At 45.1% G+C, this 24,925-nt stretch overlaps 2 protein-coding genes across 5 annotated transcripts in view; both read left to right on the top strand.

The window, feature by feature from the left end:
• The window catches only part of LOC140723079 (uncharacterized), a 561,502-nt gene that overhangs the window by 315,076 nt on the left and 221,501 nt on the right, over nucleotides 1-24,925 (top strand). The gene's annotated exons all lie outside the window — the stretch shown is intronic.
• LOC140723077 (uncharacterized) lies at nucleotides 619-23,773 on the top strand. Of its 4 annotated transcripts, none has more exons than XR_012097796.1 (4): nucleotides 619-816; nucleotides 5,779-5,957; nucleotides 7,188-7,338; nucleotides 16,271-17,100. XR_012097796.1 is itself a non-coding variant. In XM_073037696.1 (4 exons), exon 4 carries the CDS (start codon nucleotides 20,042-20,044, stop codon nucleotides 21,665-21,667), a length of 1,626 nt encoding a protein of 541 aa, XP_072893797.1. In that variant the 5' UTR covers nucleotides 637-816; nucleotides 5,785-5,957; nucleotides 7,188-7,338; nucleotides 19,637-20,041; the 3' UTR covers nucleotides 21,668-23,773. The 4 variants fall into 4 exon arrangements, 3 of the variants coding, with proteins under 3 accessions (XP_072893797.1, XP_072893798.1, XP_072893796.1); XM_073037696.1 differs by lacking the exon at nucleotides 16,271-17,100 and adding an exon at nucleotides 19,637-23,773 and having other exon boundaries at nucleotides 637-816; nucleotides 5,785-5,957; XM_073037697.1 differs by lacking the exon at nucleotides 16,271-17,100 and adding an exon at nucleotides 19,637-23,773 and having other exon boundaries at nucleotides 637-816; nucleotides 7,192-7,338.

The raw sequence follows: 24,925 nt of genomic DNA, 5'->3' as shown, positions 1-24,925 counted from the left end.
GCTGCCCACTCCACCAACAACACGGCACAGCCGGACACATAACAGGGGACTTTACATCCCACAACACTGGATTCAGTAATGAAACCCGTGATTAATGTTGTTGTCCCACCGAAAAATCCATTAAGGTGCTTTTAAATACGAGCGCTCCCCCACAGGTGACGTAATACAGCTCCCCCCCCCACTCGCCTGACGTCACACATGGGCTTCCCACACCGGGATGTGCCCTCACGTGTGCGGTGTTTTACGTCACCGACGTGCTGCTGTGCTCGAGCTTTATCGGTTTAACGGCTGGGCTAATAATTAAGTGTTTATAAACATAGACTGATTTAACTGAAACCCGCACATTTCCTGTGTGGGTCTGAATTGTGTGTCGGGATGGGATGGGATGGGAATCGAAATTATAACCCTGAGAACTCTGTGACCTGGGGCTGGAGGGAAAGGGATCGGGGAAGATATGGAGGGGAAAACTAAATACATGTCTGGTGTAAATATGGAAATAATATAGGGAAATAATGAAATAATTTGGGAAATGCGGCGGTGCGTCGGGCAATGTGTGAAGGGGGAGGAACAGTCACCGAGCCACGTGATCCCGTTTTACCGCAGATCGTCAGCATTTTCCGAGGCTCCGCCCAACGCCCGTGACGCAATAAGCACATTGCGCATGCTCACATTCCCGGGAACGGCAGTGTTGTTGTTTCGTTCTTTGTGAAAGCGGGACGGCGGTGAGATCGGGATCGGGAGGGGGTTCTCGCCCCCTTGGATGGGGAGCCGGAGACGGATTATTCTCTGCGGGGCAGCAGCAACAATTTCCCTTCGGTGAGTATTGAAGCCGGTCCCGAGTGCGGAGGTCTGACGTTGGGTGGTGAGTTAACTTTCCCGAACTCAAACAAGAGAAAATCTGCAGATGCTGGAAATGCGAGCAACGCGCACAAAATGCTGGAGGAACTCAGCAGACCGGGCAGAATCCAGGAAAAGAGTCCAGTCGACATTAGCGGCCGAAACCCTTCGGCAGGACTGGAGAATAAACGGTGGGGGTGGGGAAGGGAGAGAGAAAGACAAAGTGATCGGTGAAACCTGAAGGGGGAGGGGATGAACTTTCCCGAACTGGCGGCCTCGCCTCGCTTCCTTCACAGAATCTGCCGGGGTCGGTCCGGGTTGTGAGACCTTCACACCGAACCGTCTGAGATGAGCCGCCGCTCAGCCCCTGTTGTTCTGGTCCTATTAGCCGGATGAAGTAAAACATGTTTCTATATTGTTACTGACAGAGAATCGTATAATTTGTGTTCCGTGTGTTATCTGAATGTACTTGCCTGTGATGCTGCCACAAGTCAGTGTTTCTCTGTCCCTGTACCTTCCCGTACTTGTGCAGTTGGCAATAAATTCAACAGGACCTGAGAAATCTCAGTGAGATTTGATTAGTGATGATCATCTTGGCAGCTCGGTAGGTCGAATGCATGAGACAGTACACTGTTAAATGCAAAACCCTGAACAGTGTTAATGATCAGAGGGATCTTAGACTCCAAGTTCATCGCTCCCTGAAAGACACTGCACAGATTGATCGGGTGGTTAAGAAGGCAAATGGCATGGTTGTCTTTATCAGTTGAAGCATTGAGTTCAAAAGTCGGGAAGTTGTGTTGCAACTTTATAAAACTCGTTAGACCACATCTGGAGTGTTTCATACAGTTCTGGTCGCTCCCATTCTCGGAAGGATATCGGGGCTTTGGAATGGGCGCAGAAAAGGTTTACCAGGATATTGCCTGGATTAGAGGGCCTGAGCTTTAACGAGAGGTTGGACAAAATTGTGTCGTTTTCTCCGGAGCCGTGCCGGCTGGGGTGAGACTGGATGGACGTTTATAAGATTACCAGAGGATTAGAAGCAGTGTCTCAGAAAGGCAGCGTCCATTATCAAGGACCTCCAGCACCCAGGGCATGTGGTTTTCTCAATGTTACCAGCAGGTACGGAGGTACAGAAGTCTGAAGGCTCACACTCAGTGATTCAGGAACAGTTTCTTCCCCTCTGCCATCCGATTGCTAAATGGATATTGAACCCTTGAACACTACCTCACATTTAAAATATATATATTTCTGTTTGTTGCACGATTTTTAATTTATTCACAGAAACATAGAAAACCTACAGCACAATACAAGCCCTTCTGCCCACAAAGTTGTGCCAATATGTCCCTACCTTAGGAATTACTATGGTTACCCATAGCCCTCTATTTTTCTAAGCTAGTATTTCTTTATTTTTCTCCAGTGTCTCCAGGTACCTATTCAAAAGACCATATTCTACCCACCTCCACCACCATTGCCGGTAGCCAATTCCACACACTCACCAACCACTCCCTGAGTAAAAAAACTTATCCGTAACATTTCCTCTGCAACTACTCCCCAGCACCTTAAACCTGTGCTGTCTTTTCATAACCATTTCAGACCTGGGAAAAAGTCTCTGACTATCCACACGATCAATGCCTCTCATCATCTTATACACCTCTATCAGGTCACCTCTCATCCTCCGCTGCTCCAAGTAGAAAAGGCCGAGTTCACTCAAACTATTCTAATAAGGCATGCTCCCCAATCCAGGCAACATCTGTGTAAATATCCTCTGCACCATTTCTATGGTTTCCACATGCTTCATGTAGTGAGGCAACCAGAATTGAGCACAGTGGGCTGTGACCAGCGTCACATATAGCTGCCGCATTACCTCTCGGCTCCTAAATTCAATCCCATGATTAATGAAGGTCAATGCATCATATGCCTTCTTAACCACAGAGTCAACCTGCGTAGCAACTTTGAGTGTCCTATGGACTGGGACCCCAGGATCCCTCTGATCCTCCACACTGCCAAGAGTCTTACCATTAATGTTATATTCTGCCATCATGTTTGACCTAACAAAATGAACCACTTCACACTTATCTTGTTTGAACTCCATCTGCCACTTTTCAGCCCATTTTTGCATCCTATCAATGTCCCACTGAAACCTCTGACAGCCCTCCACACTATCCACAACTCCCCCAACCTTTGTGTCATCAGCAAACTTGCTAACCCATCCCTCCACTTCCTCATCCAGGTCATTTATCAAAATCACAAAGAGTAAGGGTCCCAGATATGCTGTAAATAATTTAGTTGTTTATTTTTATTATTTTATTTTGGGTTTTTTTTCCTTCTATAATATGTATTGCATTGAACTGCTGCTGCATGGTTTTCAAATTTCATGACACACACTGGTGATAATAAACCTGATTCTGATTCTGAGTGGACAGACAATCTATTTTTCCTGGGGGTTGAAATGTCCAATATATTTAAGGTGAGAGGAGATGTAAGCAGCAAGTTTGTTTCTTTACACAGAGTGGTGGGTAGCTGGAAAACTCTGCCTGGGTTGGGAGACCTGACTGGTCACGTGATCCCGTTTGCCCCTCCCATTTAACAGCAGATGGGCAGCACCTGTGCATCTGTTTCCGAGGCCCTGCCCTCCGGATGATGTGACACTCACTTCGCGCATGTTCACTGTCTCCGGCCGGGCGGTGTTTTCTTTTCTGCTCAGTGCTGAAGTGCATCATCTGTGGGATCGAGGGAAGGGTCCTCACCTCCTGGGTGGTGGAGCCAGGGGTCGGGATCACTGTCTGTGGGCCGAAGATATTGCGTTCCCATCGGTGAGTATTGAGACCGATCCCAAGCGGGGAGATCTGATGTTGGCGGTGAGCCCCGAACTGAGGACCAATTACTCATTTATTTTCCGATTATCTGGGCTGGTCAAAAATGTGTCGACTTCACTTAATCTGCATTGAACGATCCAAACCTGGAGCCCAGGCTGTCTATTTCCGTAGAGTTGAAACGGGAGACCCACCAACAGGTCACGTGAGGCTGTTTACTGTCGATCTGCCCTACCCTTCACTTTGTGATGATAGATAGATAGATAGATAGATGGATAGATAGATAGATAGATAGATACTTTATTCATCCCCATGGGAAAATTCAACCTTTTTTTCCAATGTCCCATAAACTTGTTGTAGCAAAAACTAATTACATAGAATACTTGACTCAGTAAAAATATGATATGCATCTAAATCAAAAAGCATTAATAATAGCTTTAAAAAAAAAAAGTTCTTAAGTCCTGGCAGTTGAATTGTAAAGCCTAATGGCATTGGGGAGTATTGACCTCTTCATCCTGTCTGAGGAGCATTGCATCGATAGTAACCTGTTGCTGAAACTGCTTCTCTGTCTCTGGATGGTGCTATGTAGAGGATGTTCAGAGTTTTCCATAATTGACCGTAGCCTACTCAGCGCCCTTCGCTCAGCTACCGATGTTAAACTCTCCAGTACTTTGCCCACGACAGAGCCCGCCTTCCTTACCAGCTTATTAAGACGTGAGGCGTCCCTCTTCTTAATGCTTCCTCCCCAACACGCCACCACAAAGAAGAGGGCGCTCTCCACAACTGACCTATAGAACATCTTCAGCATCTCACTGCAGACATCGAATGACGCCAACCTTCTAAGGAAGTACAGTCGACTCTGTGCCTTCCTGCACAAGGCATCTGCGTTGGCAGTCCAGTCTAGCTTCTCGTCTAACTGTACTCCCAGATACTTGTAGGTCTTAACCTGCACCACACATTCTCCATTAATGATCACTGGCTCCATATGAGGCCTAGATCTCCTAAAGTCCACCACCATCTCCTTGGTCTTGGTGATATTGAGACGCAGGTAGTTTGAGTTGCACCATATCACAAAGTCCTGTATCAGTTTCCTATACTCCTCCTCCTGTCCATTCCTGACACACCCCACTATGGCCGTGTCATCAGCGAACTTCTGCACATGGCAGGACTCCCAGTTATATTGGAAGTCTGATGTGTACAGGGTGAACAGGACCGGAGAGAGTACGGTTCCCTGCGGCGCTCCTGTGCTGCTGACCACCGTGTCAGACCTACAGTCTCCCAACCGCACATACTGAGGTCTATCTGTCAAGTAGTCCACTATCCAATCCACCATGTGAGAGTCTACTCCCATCTCCGTTAGTTTGTGCCTTAAGATCTTGGGCTGGATGGTGTTAAAGGCACTAGAGAAGTCAAGGAATGTAATCCTCACAGCACAACTGACCCCATCTAGGTGAGAGAGTGATTTGTGCAGCAAATACGTGATGCAAGATGACATGGTGTGTGCTTAGAGTCCCTGGCTGGGTCAGGATGCTTCCTCTATGTTGTGTTGGGGGATCTGACATTGGTCACTGAGTCTCGTTAACTTCCCCCAACTCGCCTCGTTTCCTGAGGCTGGTCACATTTGCAGTTGAGCTTTCTGGCTGTTGTGTCTTCTCCTGGATTGGGGTGGGTGAGTAATGAGAACATCCCAGGTTTTGGGGATCTTTGATTTCACTGCCTGCTTTACCGAGGGACTGGGAAGTCTAGGGGCTGAATGGTTTCTGTGATGTGCACATGGCCGAGTGGTTAAGCAATCTGAAGGTCATGAGTTCGAGCCTCAGGCCAGGCAGTGCGTTGTATCCTTGAGCATGGCACTTAACCACACATTGCTCCTGCACGTTTATAGCCCAGATGGATCAAATCACCAAATCCTGTTCCTGTGTCTTATGTATTACCATGACAGAATGATGGCTCCATCTTATCCCATATTGTTTTGTGATGTGTGAGGGACAATAAAAGATTGTTCACTGAGATTATTATATTTGGCTTCAACGTTTAAATTTCAGTGAGTTTTGTTCTTAGTAACATTAAGCAGAAATGTTTGCTTCTCCTTTTCATTGTTAATGTGCTTCATTATCTCTCTGGTTAGTGTTAGACCTGCGGTGAGAGGTTTATTGGAAGAAAAACCCCAACTGGAAGCAAACCACAGCTGAAGATGTGGGAATAGCAACAAGTGAACCAGCCCGAGGACTGAGAGCATCAACTGGAGAGAACAACTCTGAATCAGCTGACTTAGAGTTCCCAGTGAGTCAGTGAGGAGGAAGTTTGGTGAGTCTCACTTACTCAAACACTGGTCCTTTATACATTACATACCTGTACAATAGAAAGTGGGAAATAGTTGGTGAGACTGAATGTGCCCAGAAGAACCATTTATGCCTCTGTCAGACACAGTTGCAATCACACCAGGTCTGGTAATGTGCTTCCAGCAGCCCAGCCCTTTAAAATCACTCGCATTTTGTGGAAGTCAGATCTGGATAAAGCGGTGGAAATCGGGCAGAATCTCAAGTTGCTGGAGATCTGCACTAAAAACTGAAAATGAAGTCATCCTGACAAAATGTAATTAACCTGAATTGTAAAGATTGTTCCTCTCCCCACAGCTGTTCCTTACATGCTGAGCAGTTTGGTAATACCAATTTCTTTTTATTACATTCACTTTGGATTGGTTTATGTTTCCTGAAATGTACCATTTTTAATGTGGAAGTGGAAATGGCTCACTCTGTGATAGTAGAACAGTAAAGTAACCACAACTTTTCCCTGCAAATTACCCTGGTACCAATTAGCTTGTTATTCCTAGAAATGTGTTCAGTACAGTTGTTGCGAACAAGGTTTACAAGAATAATCTCAGGAATGTTCGGCGTTATGTTTGAGGAGCATTTGATGGTTCTGGACCTGTGCTCAATGGAGTTCAGGGGGACAGTGGGGGTAGTGGGGGATGTTTGGTTAAGTAAACCTACCAAATGCTGAAAAGCCTGGATACAGTGGACATGGAGATGATGTTTCCATTAGACTGTGATCTGATGGCACAGTATTGGAATAAAGAAGCTTCCCTTTAAAACTGAGAGGAGAAATAAAATTTGGCCAAATGATGTCTGATCTGTGGAATTTGTTGCCACAGAGGTTGGTTGAAGTTGCCATTTGGGTATATTTATGACAGATTAATATATTCATGATTGCTGAGTAGCTTCAGGGTTACAGGAGGAAGGCAGGAATATGGTGTTGGAATAAACATCAGCCATGGTTCAGTGGTGGGCAGACCAGATGGATCGAATCACCTAATTCTGTTCCTGTGTCTTATGTCTTACCATGACTGAATGATGGCTCCTTCTTATCCCATATCATTCTGTGACATGTGAGGGACAATAAAAGATTTTTCACTGAGATCATTAAATCTGCCTTCAGTGTTTAAATTTCAGTGAGTTTTGTTCTTAGTAACATTAAGCAGAAATGTTTAGTTCTCCTTTTCATTATTAATGTGCTTCATTGTCTCTCTGGTTAAAGTTAGACCTGTGGTGAGAGGTTTATTTGAAGAAAGATCACGACTGAAGACGAGGGAACAGCAACAAGTGAAGCAGCCCGAGGATTGAGAGCATCAACTGGAGAGAACCCATCTGACTCGGAGATTCCAGTGATTCAGTCAGGAGAAAGTTTGGTGAGTCTCATTTACTCAAACACTGGTCCTTTAGACATTACGTACCAGTACAAAGGAAAGTAGGAAATATTTGGGAGTGAGACAGAATGTGCCCAGAAGAACCTGTTATGCCAGTATCAGTCTGACCCAGTTGTGAAGATGCCCCCCCATTATATTCCCTTTAAACTTTTCGCCCTTCACCCTTAATCCATGTCCTCTGTTTTTTTTTTCTCCCCTAGCCTCACTGGATAAAGCCTGCTTGCATTCACTCTATCTGTACCCATCATAATTTTATATACCTCTATCAAGTCTCCCCTCATTCTTCTACACTCCTAGGAATGAAGTCCTAAACTATTCAACCTTTCTCTGTAACTCAGTTTCTCAAGTCCCGGCAACATCCTCATAATCCTTCTCTGCACTCTTTCAGCCTTATTAATATCCTTCCTGTAATTCGGTGACCAGAGCTGCACATGATACTCCAAATTCGGCCTCACCAATGCCTTATACAACCTCACCATAACATTCCAATTCTTATACTCAATACTTTGATTTGCAAAGGTCAATGTATCAAAAGCTCTCTTTACTACCCTTATCTACCCATGATGCCACTTTTAGGGAATTTTGTATCAGTATTCCTAGATCCCTCTGTTCTACTGCACTCCTCCGTGCCCCACCATCTACCTTATATGTTCTACATTGGTTTTTCCTTCCAAAGTGCAACACCTCACACTTGTCTGTATTAAACTCCATCTGCCATTTTTCAGCCCCTTTTTCTAGCTGGTCCAGATCCCTTTGCAAGCTTTGAAAACCTTCCTCACTGACCACTACACCTCCAGTCTTTGTATCATCAGCAAATTTGCTGATCCAATTTACCAAATTATCATCCAGATCAATGATAAAGATGACAAATAACAATGGACCCAGCACTGATCCCTGTGGCACACCACTAGTCAGAGGCCTCCACTCAGAGAAACAATCCTCCACTACCAATCTCTGGCTTCTCCAATTGAGCCAATGTCTAATCCAATTTACTACCTAACCTCCCATGCGGGACCTTGCCAAAGGCCTTACTGAAGTCCATGTAGACAACATCCGCTGCCTTGCCTTCATCCACTTTCCTTGTAACCTCCTCAAAACACTCTAATAGATTTGTTAAACTTGACCTACCACACACAAAGCCATGTTGACTCTCCCTAATGTCCCTGTCTATCTAAATAATTGTCGATCCTGTCTCGCAGTACTCCTTCCAATATTTTACCCACTACCAACATCAAACCTACCAGCCTATAATTTCGAGAATTACTTTTAGAGCCTTTTTTAAGCAATGGAACAACATGAGCTATCCTCCAATCCTCTGGCACCTCACCCGTAGATAATGACATTTAAATATATCTGCCAAGGCCCCTGCAATTTCAACACTCGTCTCCTTCATGGTCCGAGGGAATACCCTGTCAGGTCCTGGAGATTTATCTACTCGCCTCAAAGTAGCAAGCCCCTCCTCCTCTTCTCTCTGTATAGGTTCCATGACCTCAATACTTGTTTGCCTTATTTCCATTGACTCCATGCCAGTTTCCTTAGTAAATTCAGACACAAAAAAACCATTTAACATCTCCCCAATTTCTTTTGGTTCCATACATAGCCCACCACTCTGATCTTCAAGAGGACCAATTTTATCCCATAACTATCCTTTTGCTATTAATATACCTGTGGAAGCTCTTACTATCCTTCACCTTGACTGCCAATGCTACCTCATGTCTTCTTTCAGCCCTCCTGATTTCTCCCTTAAGTTTTTTTTTTGCACTTTTTATACTCCTCAAGTACCTTATTTGCTCCCTGTTTCTTACACATGTCATACATCTCTCTCTTCTTTATCAGAGTTCCAATATCCATCGAGAACCAAGGTTCCTTATTCTTATTCACTTTGCCTTTAATCCTGAGACTTTGTTCCCAGGGTGTCCTCATGGGCCGTCCAGAAACGATTTCAGCTGGTGACAGCCCTGTTTTCCCCTGTGGGGTAACCCTCATGTGGAATCGGGCTAATGGTCGGACCTTCAACCAAGTGAGTCCAGTCTCCACTGTTAGTCTGGCCAGTTTACTCTTCAGAGTGCCATTGGCTCTCTCCACTCTGCCAGCGGCCCATGGGTGGTGTACACAGTGGAATTGTTGCTTGATAGCTAGTTTGTTACATACCCCTTCGTTTGCTTTCACCATAAAGTGTGGGCCATTGTCAGAGCTCAGCATCTCTGGCAGGCCATACCTGGGAATTATTTCCCGTAATAATACCTTCACAACAGTCACAGCAGTATTGATGGCAGTTGGAATAGCTTCAATCCATCTACTAAACACATCTATAATAACTAAGCAGTATCTATAGCAATGTACTCTAGGGAATTCAATAAAATCAACTTGTAGACACGAAAAAGATCCACCTGTCAAGGGAGTCGTACCCGGTGTGCAGGGTACAGGATACCAACCATTCCCTCCTTTCCCAGGTGTGTAAAATCATGTTTCTGATCGACTGATATTGGTAAAAACTATGTAGGAACACAAACCTGTCCTGCTGGGTGATCCGAAAACTTAGGCCAGGGACTTTCTGGCACCTCATATGGGACTACAGTTTGCACTCCTCCACAGAGGTGTTTCCCTGAAAAGAAATAACTTGAGGTAGCTGTAGAGTGGTGTATAAGTTCTTTACAAAGGTGGCATTACTAATGGGGTGGCCAGAGGAAGTCAGGAATCCCCATGTTCCTAGAGAGCCCTGTAGTCATGTACAATTCCAAATGCATAACGGGAGTCTGTGTAAATGTTCCCACTTTAGTCTGTTGCTTGGATACATGCACGAGTCAGAGCAAACAGCTCAGCCTTCTGGATGGAGACAGCTGCTTCAAAAGATGCCTGTTCAATTACTTCACTGTCCGTCACTATCGCATAGTCAGGATATCGTTTTCCTGATGGATCCACAAAAGAGTTTCCATCCTCATAAAACGTTGCCTCGGGCTAGAGGGGGTATTGCAGAATGGATGGGAGAGTCTGTCCTTCTTTCACTGTGATCCAGACGGGCTAGAGGGGGTATTGCGGAATGGATGGGAGAGTCTGTCCTTCTTTCACTGTGATCCGGACAGGAGGGCTGACTTCATGGACTGAAATTGCCCAGAGATGGGGGACAACATCTTGGGTTCGGTCACTATTAAAAGAATGTCTTACCAGATGTCCTGTCTTCACCTCAGGCTCCTTCCAGTATCGGAGTTGGCCCGCGCCAAGTCTTGCCAGTTTCCCTCGGTGCTGGAGGCCTGTTTCGTCAGGGTGTGGGCAAGGAGCCCTAGTCTCTTTGGCTTGAACCCAGGGCAAACCCTGAAGGTGGTATGGGGAACCACCAGTCCTGTCTGTCGTCAAAAGAAATCTGGAACTTCAACCAGAAATGCAATGTCGTCTCTTCCTTTAACCTCTCCAATCACCGTGACTGGGAATTTCTGTCCCTCGAGGGGTGCATAATATTGGCTTTCCTCAGTTGAGCACCATGTAGGGTCATAGCACAGAGTCACATGGGAGCTGGCCACTGGCAGACGGGGCTCAAATGCAGTGGAGTCCAGAAAAAGTGCCCACCACTGGGTGATCAGAGGAAGCTATCAGTTGTTTGCAGTTCCAGCGTGCTATCCTTGTCCCTGCATAGAATCTCGACTTCCAACGGACAGAGCAACTCTCTCACTATGAGATTACTCCCCTGTCTGGTGGTGACTGTAAATGAAACCTCACACTGCTTCCCCTGGAATTCCACCTGCAGTGGCTGGGTACGTGAATACGTACGCTCCGTGCCTTCGAAACCAGACAGAGTGATTGTAGCGTCTGATAGCTGGAAGTCCTTTTCCGATTTTAATTTTCCACACATAGATTGGGAAGCTCATTCTGTAAAAGGGCTGGATGGTTTAGAGTTTGTGAAATGTGTGCAGGATAGCTTTTTGCAACAATACATAGAAGTACCGACTAGAGATGGGGCAGTGTTGGATCTCCTGTTAGGGAATGCGATAGGTCAGCTGACAGATGTATGTGTTGGGGAGCACTTCGGGTCCAGTGATCACAATAGCATTAGCTTCAATATAATTATGGAGAAGGACAGGACTGGACCTAGAGTTGAGATTTTTGATTGGAGAAAGGCTAACTTTGAGGAGATGCGCAGGGATTTAGAGAGAGTGGAATGGGTCAAGTTGTTTTATGGGAAGGATGTAATAGAGAAATGGAGGTCATTTAAGGGTGAAATTATGAGGGTACAGAATCTTTATGTTCCTGTTCGGTTGAAAGGAAAGATTAAAGGTTTGAAAGCGCCATGGTTTTCAAGGGATATTAGAAACTTGGTTCGAAAAAAGAGGGATGTCTACAATAGATATAGGCAGCATGGAGTAAAGGAATTGCTCGAGGAATATAAAGAATGTAAAAGGAAACTTAAGAAAGAGATTAGAAAAGCTAAAAGAAGTTACGAGTTTGGTTTGGCAAATAAGGTGGAAGTAAATCCGAAAGGCTTCTACAGTTATATTAAAAGCAAGAGGATAGTGAGGGATAAAATTGGTCCCTTAGAGAATCAGGGTGGTCAGCTATGTGTGGAGCCGAGGGAGATGGGAGAGATTTTGAACGATTTCTTCTCTTCGGTATTCACTAAGGAGAAGGATATCGAATGGTGTAAGGTGTGGGAAACAAGTAAGGAAGTTATGGAACCTATGACAATTAAAGAGGTGGAAGTACTGGCGCTTTTAAGAAATTTAAAAGTGGATAAATCTCCGGGTCCTGACCGGATATTCCCCAGGACCTTGAGGGAAGTTTGTGTAGAGATAGCAGGAGCTCTGACGGAGATCTTTCAGATGTCATTAGAAACAGGGATTGTGCCGGAGGATTGGCGTATTGCTCATGTGGTTCCATTGTTTAAAAAGGGTTCTAGAAGTAAGCCTGGCAATTATAGACCTGTCAGTTTGACATCAGTGGTGGGTAAATTAATGGAAAGTATTCTTAGAGATAGTATTTATAATTATCTGGATAGACAGGATCTGATTAGGAGTAGCCAGCATGGATTTGTGCGTGGAAGGTCATGTTTGACAAACCTTATTGAATTTTTTGAAGTAGTTACGAGGAATGTTGACGAGGGTAAGGCAGTGGATGTAGTCTATATGGACTTCAGCAAGGCCTTTGACAAAGTTCCACATGGAAGGTTAGTTAAGAAGGTTCAGTCGTTAGGTATTAGTGCTGGAGTAATAAAATGGATTCAACAGTGGCTAGATGGGAGATGCCAGAGAGTAGTGGTGGATAATTGTTTATCGGGATGGAGGCCGGTGACTAGCGGGGTGCCTCAGGGATCTGTTTTGGGCCCAATGTTGTTTGTAATATACATAAATGATCTGGATGATGGGGTGGTAAATTGGATTAGTAAGTATGCTGATGATACTAAGGTAGGAGGTGTTGTGGATAATGAGGTGGGTTTTCAAAGCTTGCAGGGAGATTTATGCCGGTTAGAAGAATGGGCTGAACGTTGGCAGATGGAGTTTAATGCTGAGAAGTGTGAGGTTCTACATTTTGGCAGGAATAATCCAAATAGAACATACAGGGTAAATGGTAGGGCATTGAGGAATGCAGTGGAACAGAGAGATCTAGGAATAACAGTGCATAGTTCCCTGAAGGTGGAGTCTCATGTAGATAGGGTGGTGAAGAAGGCTTTTGGAACGCTGGCCTTTATAAATCAGAGCATTGAGTACAGAAGTTGGGATGTAATGTTAAAATTGTACAAGGCATTGGTAAGGCCAAATTTGGAATATTGTGTACAGTTCTGGTCACCGAATTATAGGAAAGATATCAATAAATTAGAGAGAGTGCAGAGACGATTTACTAGGATGTTACCAGGGTTTCAGCACTTAAGTTACAGAGAAAGGTTGAACAAGTTAGGTCTCTATTCATTGGAGCGTAGAAGGTTGAGGGGGGATTTGATCGAGGTATTTAAAATGTTGAGAGGGATAGATAGAGTTGACGTGAATAGGCTGTTTCCATTGAGAGTAGGGGAGATTCAAACGAGAGGACATGATTTGAGAGTTAGGGGGCAAAAGTTTAAGGGAAACACGAGGGGGTATTTCTTTACTCAGAGAGTGATAGCTGTGTGGAATGAGCTTCCTGTAGAAGTAGTAGAGGCCAGATCAGTTGTGTCATTTAAGGTAAAATTGGATAGGTATATGGATAGGAAAGGAGTGGAGGGTTATGGGCTGAGTGCGGGTAGGTGGGACTAGGTGAGATTAAGAGTTCGGCACGGACTAGGAGGGCCGGAATGGCCTGTTTCCGTGCTGTGATTGTTATATGGTTATATGATACTATTTCCTGATCGAGAGTGGTTGTGGTTGCCCCCATATCAATCATAAACGGAATTGAAACTCCAGCAACTGTCAATATTACATTGGGCTCTTCCTGAGGGGTGGTACTCACGGTAGGAAGCATCCTTGCTTGTCAATTTCTAAACGGGTTGTTGTCCCCACCTGTCCCTTGGTAGGTTTTTGTTCCCATTTCTGATCCCCAGATATAGCCCATTCACATCCTTCTTCCTGCTGAACATGTTCACTTTAAATATCAGTTCCTTTCGGGGTTGATCAGGAATCAAAAATCAGGTCCCAGTAATATGTCAAAGCTAGTCACATTCGATTTCGGTCATTGTCAGGCCAGTCCATATTATCTGTTTTAATCATGTTGGCTTAGTTGGTAAGTTTTGGAGCAGTAGGGCATTAAACTGGGGGGGGGGGGGGGGGGGGACAGGCTTGCTCTCCTGTGAAAGTGCCGTAGCAGGCCACAAATCACTCCCAATAGTCTGGTCCCCATTCCCCAGGCTTAGGTAAACTGGGGGGACAGGCTTGGTCTCCTGTGAAGGTGCCGTAGCAGGCCACAAATCACTCCCAATAGTCTGGTCCCCATTCCCCAGGCTTAGGTAAACTGGGGGGACAGGCTTGGTCTCCTGTGAAGGTGCCGTAGCAGGCCACAAATCACTCCCAATAGTCTGGTCCCCATTCCCCAGGCTTAGGTAAGGTGGGGGCGACAGGCTTGGTCTCCTGTGAAGGTGCCGTAGCAGGCCACAAATCACTCCCAATAGTCTGGTCCCCATTCCCCAGGCTTAGGTAAGCTGGGGGGGACAGGCTTGGTCTCCTGCGAAAGTGCCGTAGCAGGCCACAAATGACTCCCAATAGTCTGGTCCCCATTCCCCAGGCTTCGGTAATCTGGGGGGGGGGGGGGACAGGCTTGGTCTCCTGTGAAAGTGCCGTAGCAGGCCACAAATGACTCCCAATAGTCTGGTCCCCATTCCCCAGGCTTCGGTAAACTGGGGGGCCAGGCTTGGTCTCCTGTGAAAGTGCCGTAGCAGGCCACAAATGACTCCCAATAGTCTGGTCCCCATTCCCCAGGCTTCGGTAAACTGGGGGGCCAGGCTTGGTCTCCTGTGAAAGTGCCGTAGCAGGCCACAAATCACTCCCAATAGTCTGGTCCCGATTCCCCAGGCTTAGGTAAACTGGGGGGGACAGGCTTGGTCTCCTGCGAAAGTGCCGTAGCAGGCCACAAATCACTCCCAATAGTCTGGTCCCCATTCCCCAGGCTTCGGTAAACTGGGGGGACAGGCTTGGTCTCCTGTGAAAGTGCCGTAGCAGGCCACAAATCACTCCCAATAGTCTGGTCCCGATTCCCCAGGCTTAGGTTTGCATTCAGGTACTTTAGAGATGTTTACAGGTTGCTGGAGAGCCCTTTCCAAGGCTTGAATGATCTGGTCTCTCTGTTCATTCTCATTATGGTTTCCCGCTTGTAACTCCTGATAGGTTTGGTCTCTCAATTCTGCCTTCCATTTCCGTCCTTCATCAGCTGAGAGAATCATGCAGCAGAGACTGAATAAATCTTGCAGGGTCATGTTAAACATTTGTATGGTACTGTGGTCACACTGAGCAAACTGTGCTGCTTTTTCTTTTCTACCTGGGGCCTGATTCATGATCATTATCATTTCTCGAGGCTTCCAGGGTGCATACACAGGAATCACTGAGCGCTGTCCCTCCTCCTGCTCGTGGATTGGGCAGCATTTGGGTGGGCAGTTGTCTTTGTGGAGTCACTAACTCTGGGGATTTATTGGATTCTTCGCTCCCTGTCTCGGAATAATCGTCGGTATTCCCTTTCTGGATCTCAGGATGTAGTGACATCCCTTCCCTATGCCGCTGTTTTACCTGAGTGGCCACCGTATCTGGGTACTGGGAGGATTGGAGTTCGGGAGCACTGGGTGAACTTGGCCCCTGGTAAGGTAGGAGAGGTACGGTGAGTGCCCACTCCTCATCACGGTCACTGTCCTCAAACAGGGTCGATATGACAGACATGGGTTTGGGATCCCTTGTTTCCCTATCAGTTCGAACTTTAGACTGATATTCCTGCCCTTCTCTCCTATCTGGGCCGGCCTTGGTTTGCTTACGTTGTTTTTCCTGCTCTCGTTTTTTAGTGCCCATCCACCCATTCACGCTCCGCTTTTAGTGGCTCCCAACCTTTGGCGTTCCTTCTGCAGTACAGACCTCTATCCCTTTGTCACATGTATTATTCCTCCAACTTGCTGATAATATACTGTTCCACTTTACATCTTCATTCAACCCATCTGCTCAGCACTCCCTATATTGGGATCGTGTTTGTGACTCCAAATGTTGAAGTTGAATAAAACTCGGGAGACCAGCTTCTTATCGTCACCACAGTTCATTTTCCTGCAGGAGTTTGAGACCCATTTGTCAAAGGGAAGGCACGTAAGCACTGCCACCATCTGACTAGTGGACTGATTTAATCAGGTTACAGCCATATATTTATACATAGTAAGCCCCATACATTCCTACTGCAAGATGTTATTTGAACTGGTACGCGCACTAAGTCTGTTGGCTCCAAACTTAATTAAATAAGAGAGTTTGCTGACTGAAGGTTTTAATTACAGATGGCTACGGTCAATTATGGAAAACCCTGAACATCCTCTACATAGCACCATCCAGAGACAGAGAAGCAGTTTCAGTGACAGGTTACTGTCGATGCAATGCTCCTCAGACAGGATGAAGAGGTCAATACTCCCCAATGCCATTAGACTTTACAATTCAACTGCCAGGACTTAAGAACTTTTTTTTTTAAAGCTATTATTAATGCTTTTTTTTGAGCTAGTGATTTAGATGCATATCATATTATTACTGAGTTAAGGATTGTATGTAATGAGTTTCTGCTACAACAAGTGTATGGGACATTGGAAAAAATGTTGAATTTCCCCATGGGGATGAATAAAGTATCTATCTATCTATCTATCTATCTATCTATCTATCTATACTATCCAGTCCTTATCAGTTATTCCCTTTGCAAGGCCCTGACTTAATTACAAACAGATGTTTATTCCTGTCCTTATCAGAGAGTCCTCCTCCTTTTACTCAAAAGAGGGTACAATGTATAATGTTATCAACTAATGAGGGTACAGTGTATATTATCATCGCTCAGTATGTCACTCTGCAAGTCACAGAGAACTGATAATGAGCCTGTCTTAGCTAACCACTGAAGACAGTGTTTACTTTGGTTCAAATATTCCTATTCAGTCCCAATTATTCTTTTAGCCAGAGGTTACATAGGTTCAAAATGATTTTATTTAATATATCCTTAATTCATCAGGAGAGTTCGGGGGAAATGTTTTTGTCTAATCTAGAAACTGGTGTCACATGTGTGTATTGTGGCGATGCAAAAGTTGCTGTAGAACTTACAAGTGGGAAGAAGTGGAGTGATATTTGGAAATCTGACTTTTTAAAGCGTAATTAAACCACATATGCACAATGTGCAAAAGCTCTGGTAAGAAAGTCCTTCATTACCTGTTACAGTCCTGCTACATAGTTTGTGTGAGAAAGCAGATGAACTCGATCAAACCCAGAGGAGATCATAGTTCTTATCGACAGTGATTTCCTAGCTCTTAAAATGAATACCTAACTATATAAAAATCACTGTGCACATGTTGTCACTGGGTAAAAATAAGCACAGTGCATGATTTATGTGCACACTGGTCATTAGAAATTAAAGGGGGTATTGGAGGGAAGGTGCAGAGACTTCCAGTGTCCCTGATGCCCTCACCTACAAGATGTGCATCCAGCTGCAGCTTGTAGCCCTGCACTTGAAGGAGCTCGGACTTGAAATTGTTGAATTCTGGATCAGCTGGGAGTCAGAGGGGGTGATAGATGTGACATGAAGAGAGGTGAGTTACACCCAAGGTGCAGGACGCAGGAAACTGGGTGACAGGCAGGTGAATGAGGTTAAACAGCCATCGAAGAGTACTCTTGCGGACATCCCACACAACAGCAGGTGGACCACTTTAGAAACTGTTGGGGGGATTTCCTGGCAGTGGAAAGTCAAATAAGTGTTAGGGGATTCATTAGTTATGGGAATGGAACAAGGAGGGGACTAATATCCTGGTATTAAGGCTTGCTGGAGCTAGTGTGGTGAGAGGGTGAAGTGGTTAAAATAAGTTGTAGGGGGAATGGGAGCCAGAGTGACTGAACGGATAGTGGAGAGGGTAAATTGAGTCAAATTGAATTGACTTTATTACATACATACTTCATACACATGAGGAGTAAAAGTCTTTACGTTACTCTCCATCTAAATGTGCAATGTGTAATTTATAGTAATTTATAATATATTGTTTATACATAGAACAGTCAATATAACATCAACATGCAATTATATCAGCATGAATTAATCAGTCTGATGGCCTGGTAGAAGATGATGTCCTGGAGCCTGTTGGTCCTTTTGCTGTGGTACCGTTTCCTGGATGGTGGCAGTAGGAACAGTTTGTGGTTGTGGTGAATTGGGTCCCCAATATCCTTTGGGCCCTCTACACATCTGTCTCTGTACATCTCCTGAATAGTGAGAAGTTCACATCTACAGATGCACTGGGCTGTCTGCACCACTCTCTGCAGGGTCCTGCGATTGAGGGAAGTACAGTTCCCATACCAGGCAGTGCTGCACCCAGTCAGCATGCTCTCTATTGTCTCGCTGTAGAAAGTTCTTAGGATTTGGGGCCCACAATAAGCAACTTCAACCATCTGAGCTGAAAGAGGTGCTGCTGTGCTCTTTTCACAACACAGCCTGTATGTACGGAGCATTTGAGATCCTTGGTGATGTTTATGCTGAGGATCTTAAAGCTGTTCACCCTCTCAACCCCAGATCCATTGATGCCAATAGGGGTTCGCCTGTCTCCATTCCTCCTGTAGTACACAATCAGCTCCTTTGTGTTTGTGACAATGAGGGAGAGTTTGTTTTCTTGACACCAGTCAGATGTTGTTCAGACCTCAGATATCGATCACTCCTACCTTTTCCTTTCCAAACAAGTTTGGCCAGCTTCTCTGTCACAGAAACATGGAGGAGTTCAGTACGGAAACAGGCTATTTGGCCCATCTAGTCAATGCTAAAAAAAAACATTTAAGGTATCTATTGCAACTACCTGACTGGGACCATCGCCCTCCATACCCCTACCATCCAGGCTCCCATCCAAACTTCTTTCAAATGGTGAAACTGAGCCCACATGAACCCCTTGTGCTGACATCTCATTCCACACTCTCACGACCATTTCAGTAAAGAGCTTTTCCACATGTTCCCGTTAAATTTTCACCTTCCCCGCTTACCCATGACCTCGGTTGTCACCCCACACAACCTCAATGGAAAAAGCTGCTTGCCTTTACGCTATCTGTACCCTCATAATTCTGTATACTTCCAACAAATCCTCATGCAATGTTTAATGACCTTGTCTATGTTTAGTGCATTTTTTAGGTGTATAAGATGATGAGGGGCATTGATCGTGTGGATAGCCAGAGGTTTTATTTGCAGGACTGAAATGTCTAACACGAGAGGACATAGTTTCAAGGTGCTTGGAAATAGATACCGAGGGGATGCCAGGGGTAAGTTTTTTACCCAGAGAGTGGTGGGTGCATGCACTACACTGCCGGCTATTTGTGTGAGAGTGTTTCAGTTACTGTGTGGTCATGAACCCATGCAGCTCAGTGGGAACAGGGAATAATATCAATGGAGAGAGTCAAACTGAGCCAGGTCACAGATTGGAGATGGCAGAAATGCCCCATTCTTATAGAGACAGGAAGAGCATCAGAGAGTTTGATGGTCATTCCAGATACCAGCACTGTGCCCAGTTAGAAGGTGATTTCTCTCTCCAACTTGGGTTGAACTTCACTGTAACAGTGTGATGCCAGATCACACCTTGACAACTTATGTGAACTCATCTGAAATGTTGTCCTGCACCCATTGACAGATATTGTAAATCTTTTTACAGGTCAAAAATGACAAGGAATTTGTGTACAGGAATCTGGAGCTCAACACACCAGTTTTGCTATCTCTGTCCAGATATTTAAGAAGTGGAGCAAGGGATTCACTCGATCATCCTTCCTGTTCAGACTGTGGGGAAGGATTCACTGAATCATCTGACCGACTGGCGCACCCGTCATTTTGCACAGGGTGGAACGATTCATCTGCTCAGACAGTGGAAATGGAATCACTCGGCCTTCTCAACTGAAGGTACATCAGCAAGTTCACACTGGGCAAGGCCGTTCACCTGTTTTGTGGGTGAGAAGGGATTCAGTCAGTCTTCCCACTTGTGGACACGCAAGTCAGTTCATAGTGGGCAGAGGCTGGTCATCTGTTGAATTTTGGGGAAGCATTCACTAGGTCATCTGACCTAATGGCTCACCAGCGAGTTCACACCGGGGAGAGGCCGTTCACCTGCTCGGACTGTGGGAAAGGATTCACTTGCTCATCTAAACTGAAATTACATCAGCGTGTTCACACTGGGGAGAAGCTGTTCACCTGCTCAGACTGTGGGAAGGGATTCAGCTGGTCATCTCACCTGAAGGTACATCAGCGAGTTCACACTGGAGAGAGGCCATTCACCTGCTCAGACTGTGGGAAGGGATTCACTATGTCATCTAATCTGAAGATACATCAGAGAGTTCATACTGGAGAGAGGCCGTTCACCTGCTCAGACTGTGGGAGGGGATTTACTTGCTCATCCCAACTAAAGGCACACCAGCGAGTTCACACTGGGGAGCGGCCATTCACCTGCTCGGACTGTGGGAAAGGATTCACTTGCTCATCCGAACTGAAGGTCCATCAGCGAGTTCACACTAGAGAAAGGCCATTCATCTGCTCAGACTGTGGGAAGGGATTCACTCAGTCAGCAAAGCTAAAGATTCACCAGCGAGTTCACACTGGGGAGAGGCCATTCATTTGCTCCGACTGTGGGAAGGAATTCACTTGCTCATCCGAACTGAAGGTTCATCAGCGAGTTCACACCGGGGAGTGGCCGTTCACCTGTTCATACTGTGGGAAGGGATTCAGTTGGTCTTCTCAATTGAAAGCACATCAGAGATTTCACACTGGAGAGAGGCCATTTACCTGCTCAGACTGTGGGAAGGGATTCACTGCGTCATTCCACCTGAAGGTACATCAGAGAGTTCATACTGGAGAGAGGCCGTTCACTTGCTCAGTCTGTGGGAGGGGATTTACTTGCTCATCCAACCTAATGGCTCACCAGCGAGTTCACACTGTGGAGCGGCCGTTCACCTGCTTAGACTGTGGGAAGGGATTCACTTGCTCATCCGAACTGAAGTTACATCAGCGAGTTCACACTGGGGAGCGGCCATTTGCCTGCTCAGACTGTGGGAAGGGATTCTCTTCTTCATCCCAGCTACTGAGTCACCAGTCAGTTCATACTGGGGAGTGGCCATTCACCTGCTCGGACTGTGGGAAGGGATTCACTCAGTCAGTTCAACTGAAGGTACATCAGCGAGTTCACACCGGGGAGAGGCCATTCACCTGCTCAGTCTGTGGGAAGGGATTCAATTGGTCATCTCACCTGCAGAGACACCAGTCAGCCCACACAGGGAAATGGCCATTCACCTGCTCAGTCTGTGGGAAGGGATTCACTTGGTCATCTAAACTGAATAGACATCAGCAAATTCACACTGGAGAGAGGCCATTCACTTGCTCTGTCTGTGGGAAGGGATTCACTGAGTCATCTGAACTGAAGGTACATCAGCGAGTTCACACTGGGGAGAGGCCGTTCACCTGCTCAGTGTGTGGGAAGGGATTCATTCGGTCATCTACACTGAAGGTACATCAGCGAAATCACACTGGGGAGAGGCCGTTCACCTGCTCAGACTGTGGGAAAGGATTCACTCGGTCATCCACCCTACAAACACACCGTTCAGTTCACACTAGGGAGAGGCCAATCACCTGTTCAGACTGTGGGAAGGGATTCACTTCGTCATCTCAACTGGAGAGACACCAGCAAGTTCACACTGGATAGAGGCTGATCTCCTGCTCAGAGTTTGGCATAAGATTCTCTCAGCCAAATCAACTGAATGTGCATCATTGAGTTCACACTGGGGAGAGGCTGTTCACCTGCTGTGAATGTGGGAAGCGATTCACTCAGTCATCTAACCTTATGCAACTCTCACTTTGGCTAGCAGCTGAACTTTTGGAGTGATAGCTCCCCAACCCAGCTAACTTAAGAAATCTCATTCGGGTGGATGCTTCATGATGTGTCCCGTTCCAAATCAGTACACTGAAATAACAAACTGTACACAATATGTGATTAAACAATTGAGATTTATAATTCTTACTTTGACTATAGGGTTAGTAAAGAAAACAAAAAGAAAGAAAAAGGGCCCACTCTCTCCATTCATGTCTCCTCATCTCTCCCCAGCAAAAGGTGGTGAAATTCTCTCTTCCAGACTCACAGGAAAGAACAACATTTCTGCCATTGGATAGCCCCGCATTCCCAAACCCTGTTAACTCTTGTCATAACCTAAACATTGCTGCTACAGAGAAACAATTACCTCAGCAGTGAAACATTGCATAGAGGCCATTACAGTAGCAGTGAAATCTTACAGCATGTTATGCTTGTGACACACTGCCGGGTTCAAACTGGGGAGAAAGTTTCAATGAGCTGCATGCTGGATATTTGTCCATCACTGTTGCTGAATTCTATTTCAAGACTGACTGTCGGTGCTGAACTCTGCAACTATTGCTGCTGCTCACCACACACAGTCCTGCACCCTGGTCACTGGGCATGGGAGGAGTTTCTTCTGCTGCACATTCACCTTTAATGGGGCTGGAGTTTAATATTCTGCATCTGAGACAAATAAATCAGTTCTATTTTAAACTCTGTCTTTGGAACTCAGTGAGTTTACAACACAACTAGTGTACTCAGGCCGGCTGGACCCTGCCAGTGATTCTGTTCCTTGACTGTCCTTTTAAATCCTCCCCTATTGTTCATCTCCTGCTGTCCAAACAGTCACCATGCTGTGGGTGAAGAGGTTTCCCTTAACTTTTCTACTGACTGAAGAAGTCGCACGGATTGCAGTTCTGTCTGAGATGTTCTTCACCCCTCAAGTCTCTGGGCTGACGAAGAATGACATTGGGTGTTAACCTCCTTAATCAGGGCTCATTTCCATATTTTGGGCCATTTTCCCTGCTTCTAAAGGGTTGTTAGAAAACACCACTCTCCTCTAAAGACTGAAAGCAGAATGGGAAACCATCCGTTGGATGTTCAACGAAGCAGGGTCAGAAACCAGAGGCAGGTCCACACAGGGCAGAGTTTGGGGCTCTGGACAATGGTCGGGATAAGAATGTGTGATGAGGAGAAGGGAATCAGCAGCGGGGTGTGGCAACAAATGACAGAGTAGCAACATTTGGAAGCTCATTTGACGGAAAATAATTCAGTTGTCTGACTGCCAACACAGACAATGCCTGTTGTGAGATTCCCCATTTGTTGAGGCACGTGTGTGTTGAGAATGGTGATATCTATTGAAGCAGTTGTTCCTGCTTGTTTATCCTGTAATATTATATCCTAATAGTTATTTTAGATTAACCTGTCTGTTATAATGTATTGATTATAATATAAATTGTGAGATTCTGTCCCTAACTGGATATGGCTTCAATTTATGGTGCCTTATTGAGGTGATGGAGGTCATTCATGAGTTTGTGTTTTAAAGCAAGATTTTGCTGAGCGATATTTGCCACTTGATTGTACCTACATAAGTAATCAGATTGAGTTAATCTGCTGCAGGATCCTGGAATATGTTGGATTGTGTCTGGTTTCTCTTGGCATTTTCTGCATTTATTGCCTTGTTTGTTTTTATTGTATGTATTTCTGAGTTTTTATTAACCACCTTGTCCTGTATTTCTGCAAGGATTCCCTCTGTTTCTGGAAAGAGGTGTCCAACTCTCAGTCAGGTGCTCGATGCTTCCTTTTCAACATCTTGTCTGCTCAGATCGTAGGGCTGTCTCCCATGGAGGGTCATTCCCATTCCGTTTGTTAATGTTTTCTTCCATATTGATTATTCATTTTTCTGAGTTGGCCTCTCATTTAATTTTTCTGGTCTTCTTAGCACAATTGCATATACACACTTGGAGTGCTGAATCCTGTTTACTTTTGAAGACAATATATACTTAAAAGTTTTATCTGACTGTTGTGTGATTTTTTTTTTTCCATTCGTGTTATTCCTCTTCCTCCTGTCTAAGGTACTGTTTGAGTGTAAGTACCGGTAGTCTTTTCTGAAGTTTTCTAAAGTTCTTATTTATCTTTGTAAATTTTACTGATTGAAGTGGGACTAAGATATTTTTATTTTAAAAAAGTCAATGTCGGTATTGATGAAAGTGTTTATTGCCTTTGTTGTATTTGTTAATTATTGAGCTCTGTTTGGCAGGTTTTCTTAAGCCTGGAACTAAATTTTGTCAATGGTTCTCCCTATTTCACACTATTTTCTATTGTCTTTGCTTGTTGATATTCCAGGTATGTGGGTATCAAGTGTCCTGGTGAAGGGTCTTGGCCCGAAATGTTGATTCCCATCCATAGATGCTGCCTGACATGCTGAGCTCCTCCAGCACTTTGTGTGTAGTTCTCTAGATTTCTAGCATCTGCAGGTCCTCTTGTTTCCCCACATACTTATTTTTCTTGAAATAACAAGCCAGCTGTAGTGTCGTGTAGCTCTGTTGGTAAAATATTAAATAAAAGCATGAGAAAGAGGTGGCACAGGGTTGGAAGATGTAGAATATCAGTGGGTAGAATTAAGGAAGAGCAAATGAAAAACAAAATCCCTGATGGGAATTGTTTCGAGCCCCTCAAACAGTAGTAAGTATGTGGTCCACAAATTACAATGGGAGATAGAAAACTCTTGCCAAAAGTGTAATATTAGGATAGTCATGGGGATTGTCATGCAGGTGATTCAGAAAATTAGGATGGTGTTGGTCTCAAGAGGAGGAATTTCCTAGAAAGCCTACAACATGCTTTTTTAGAGCAGCTCGTGTTTGAGCCCAGTTGGGGATCAGCTATTCTGGATTGGGTGTTGTAATGAACAGGAATTAATTAGGTCACTAAAGTCCAAAGAACCCTTCGGGGCAAGTGAATTTAATATGATCAAATTCACACTGACATTAGTGAAGGAGAAGCTAAAGTCGATGTGGAACAAAGAGAATTAGAGAGGCCTGAGAGAAAAATTGGTCAAAATTGATCTGAAAAAAAAAACGTGGGCATCGACGAAAACAGAGCAGCAATGGCTGG

Source organism: Hemitrygon akajei, unplaced genomic scaffold (assembly GCF_048418815.1).
Source record: "Hemitrygon akajei unplaced genomic scaffold, sHemAka1.3 Scf000100, whole genome shotgun sequence".
Lineage (NCBI taxonomy): Eukaryota > Metazoa > Chordata > Chondrichthyes > Myliobatiformes > Dasyatidae > Hemitrygon > Hemitrygon akajei.
Note: the sequence above shows the minus strand (reverse complement) of the source record. Positions and strands in the feature narration are given on the sequence as shown.

What these genes read in the sequence shown, in the direction of transcription:
- LOC140723077 (XM_073037696.1), top strand. Translation starts at nt 20,042, where the DNA reads ATGGCTCACCAGCGAGTTCACACCGGGGAGAGGCCGTTCACCTGCTCG.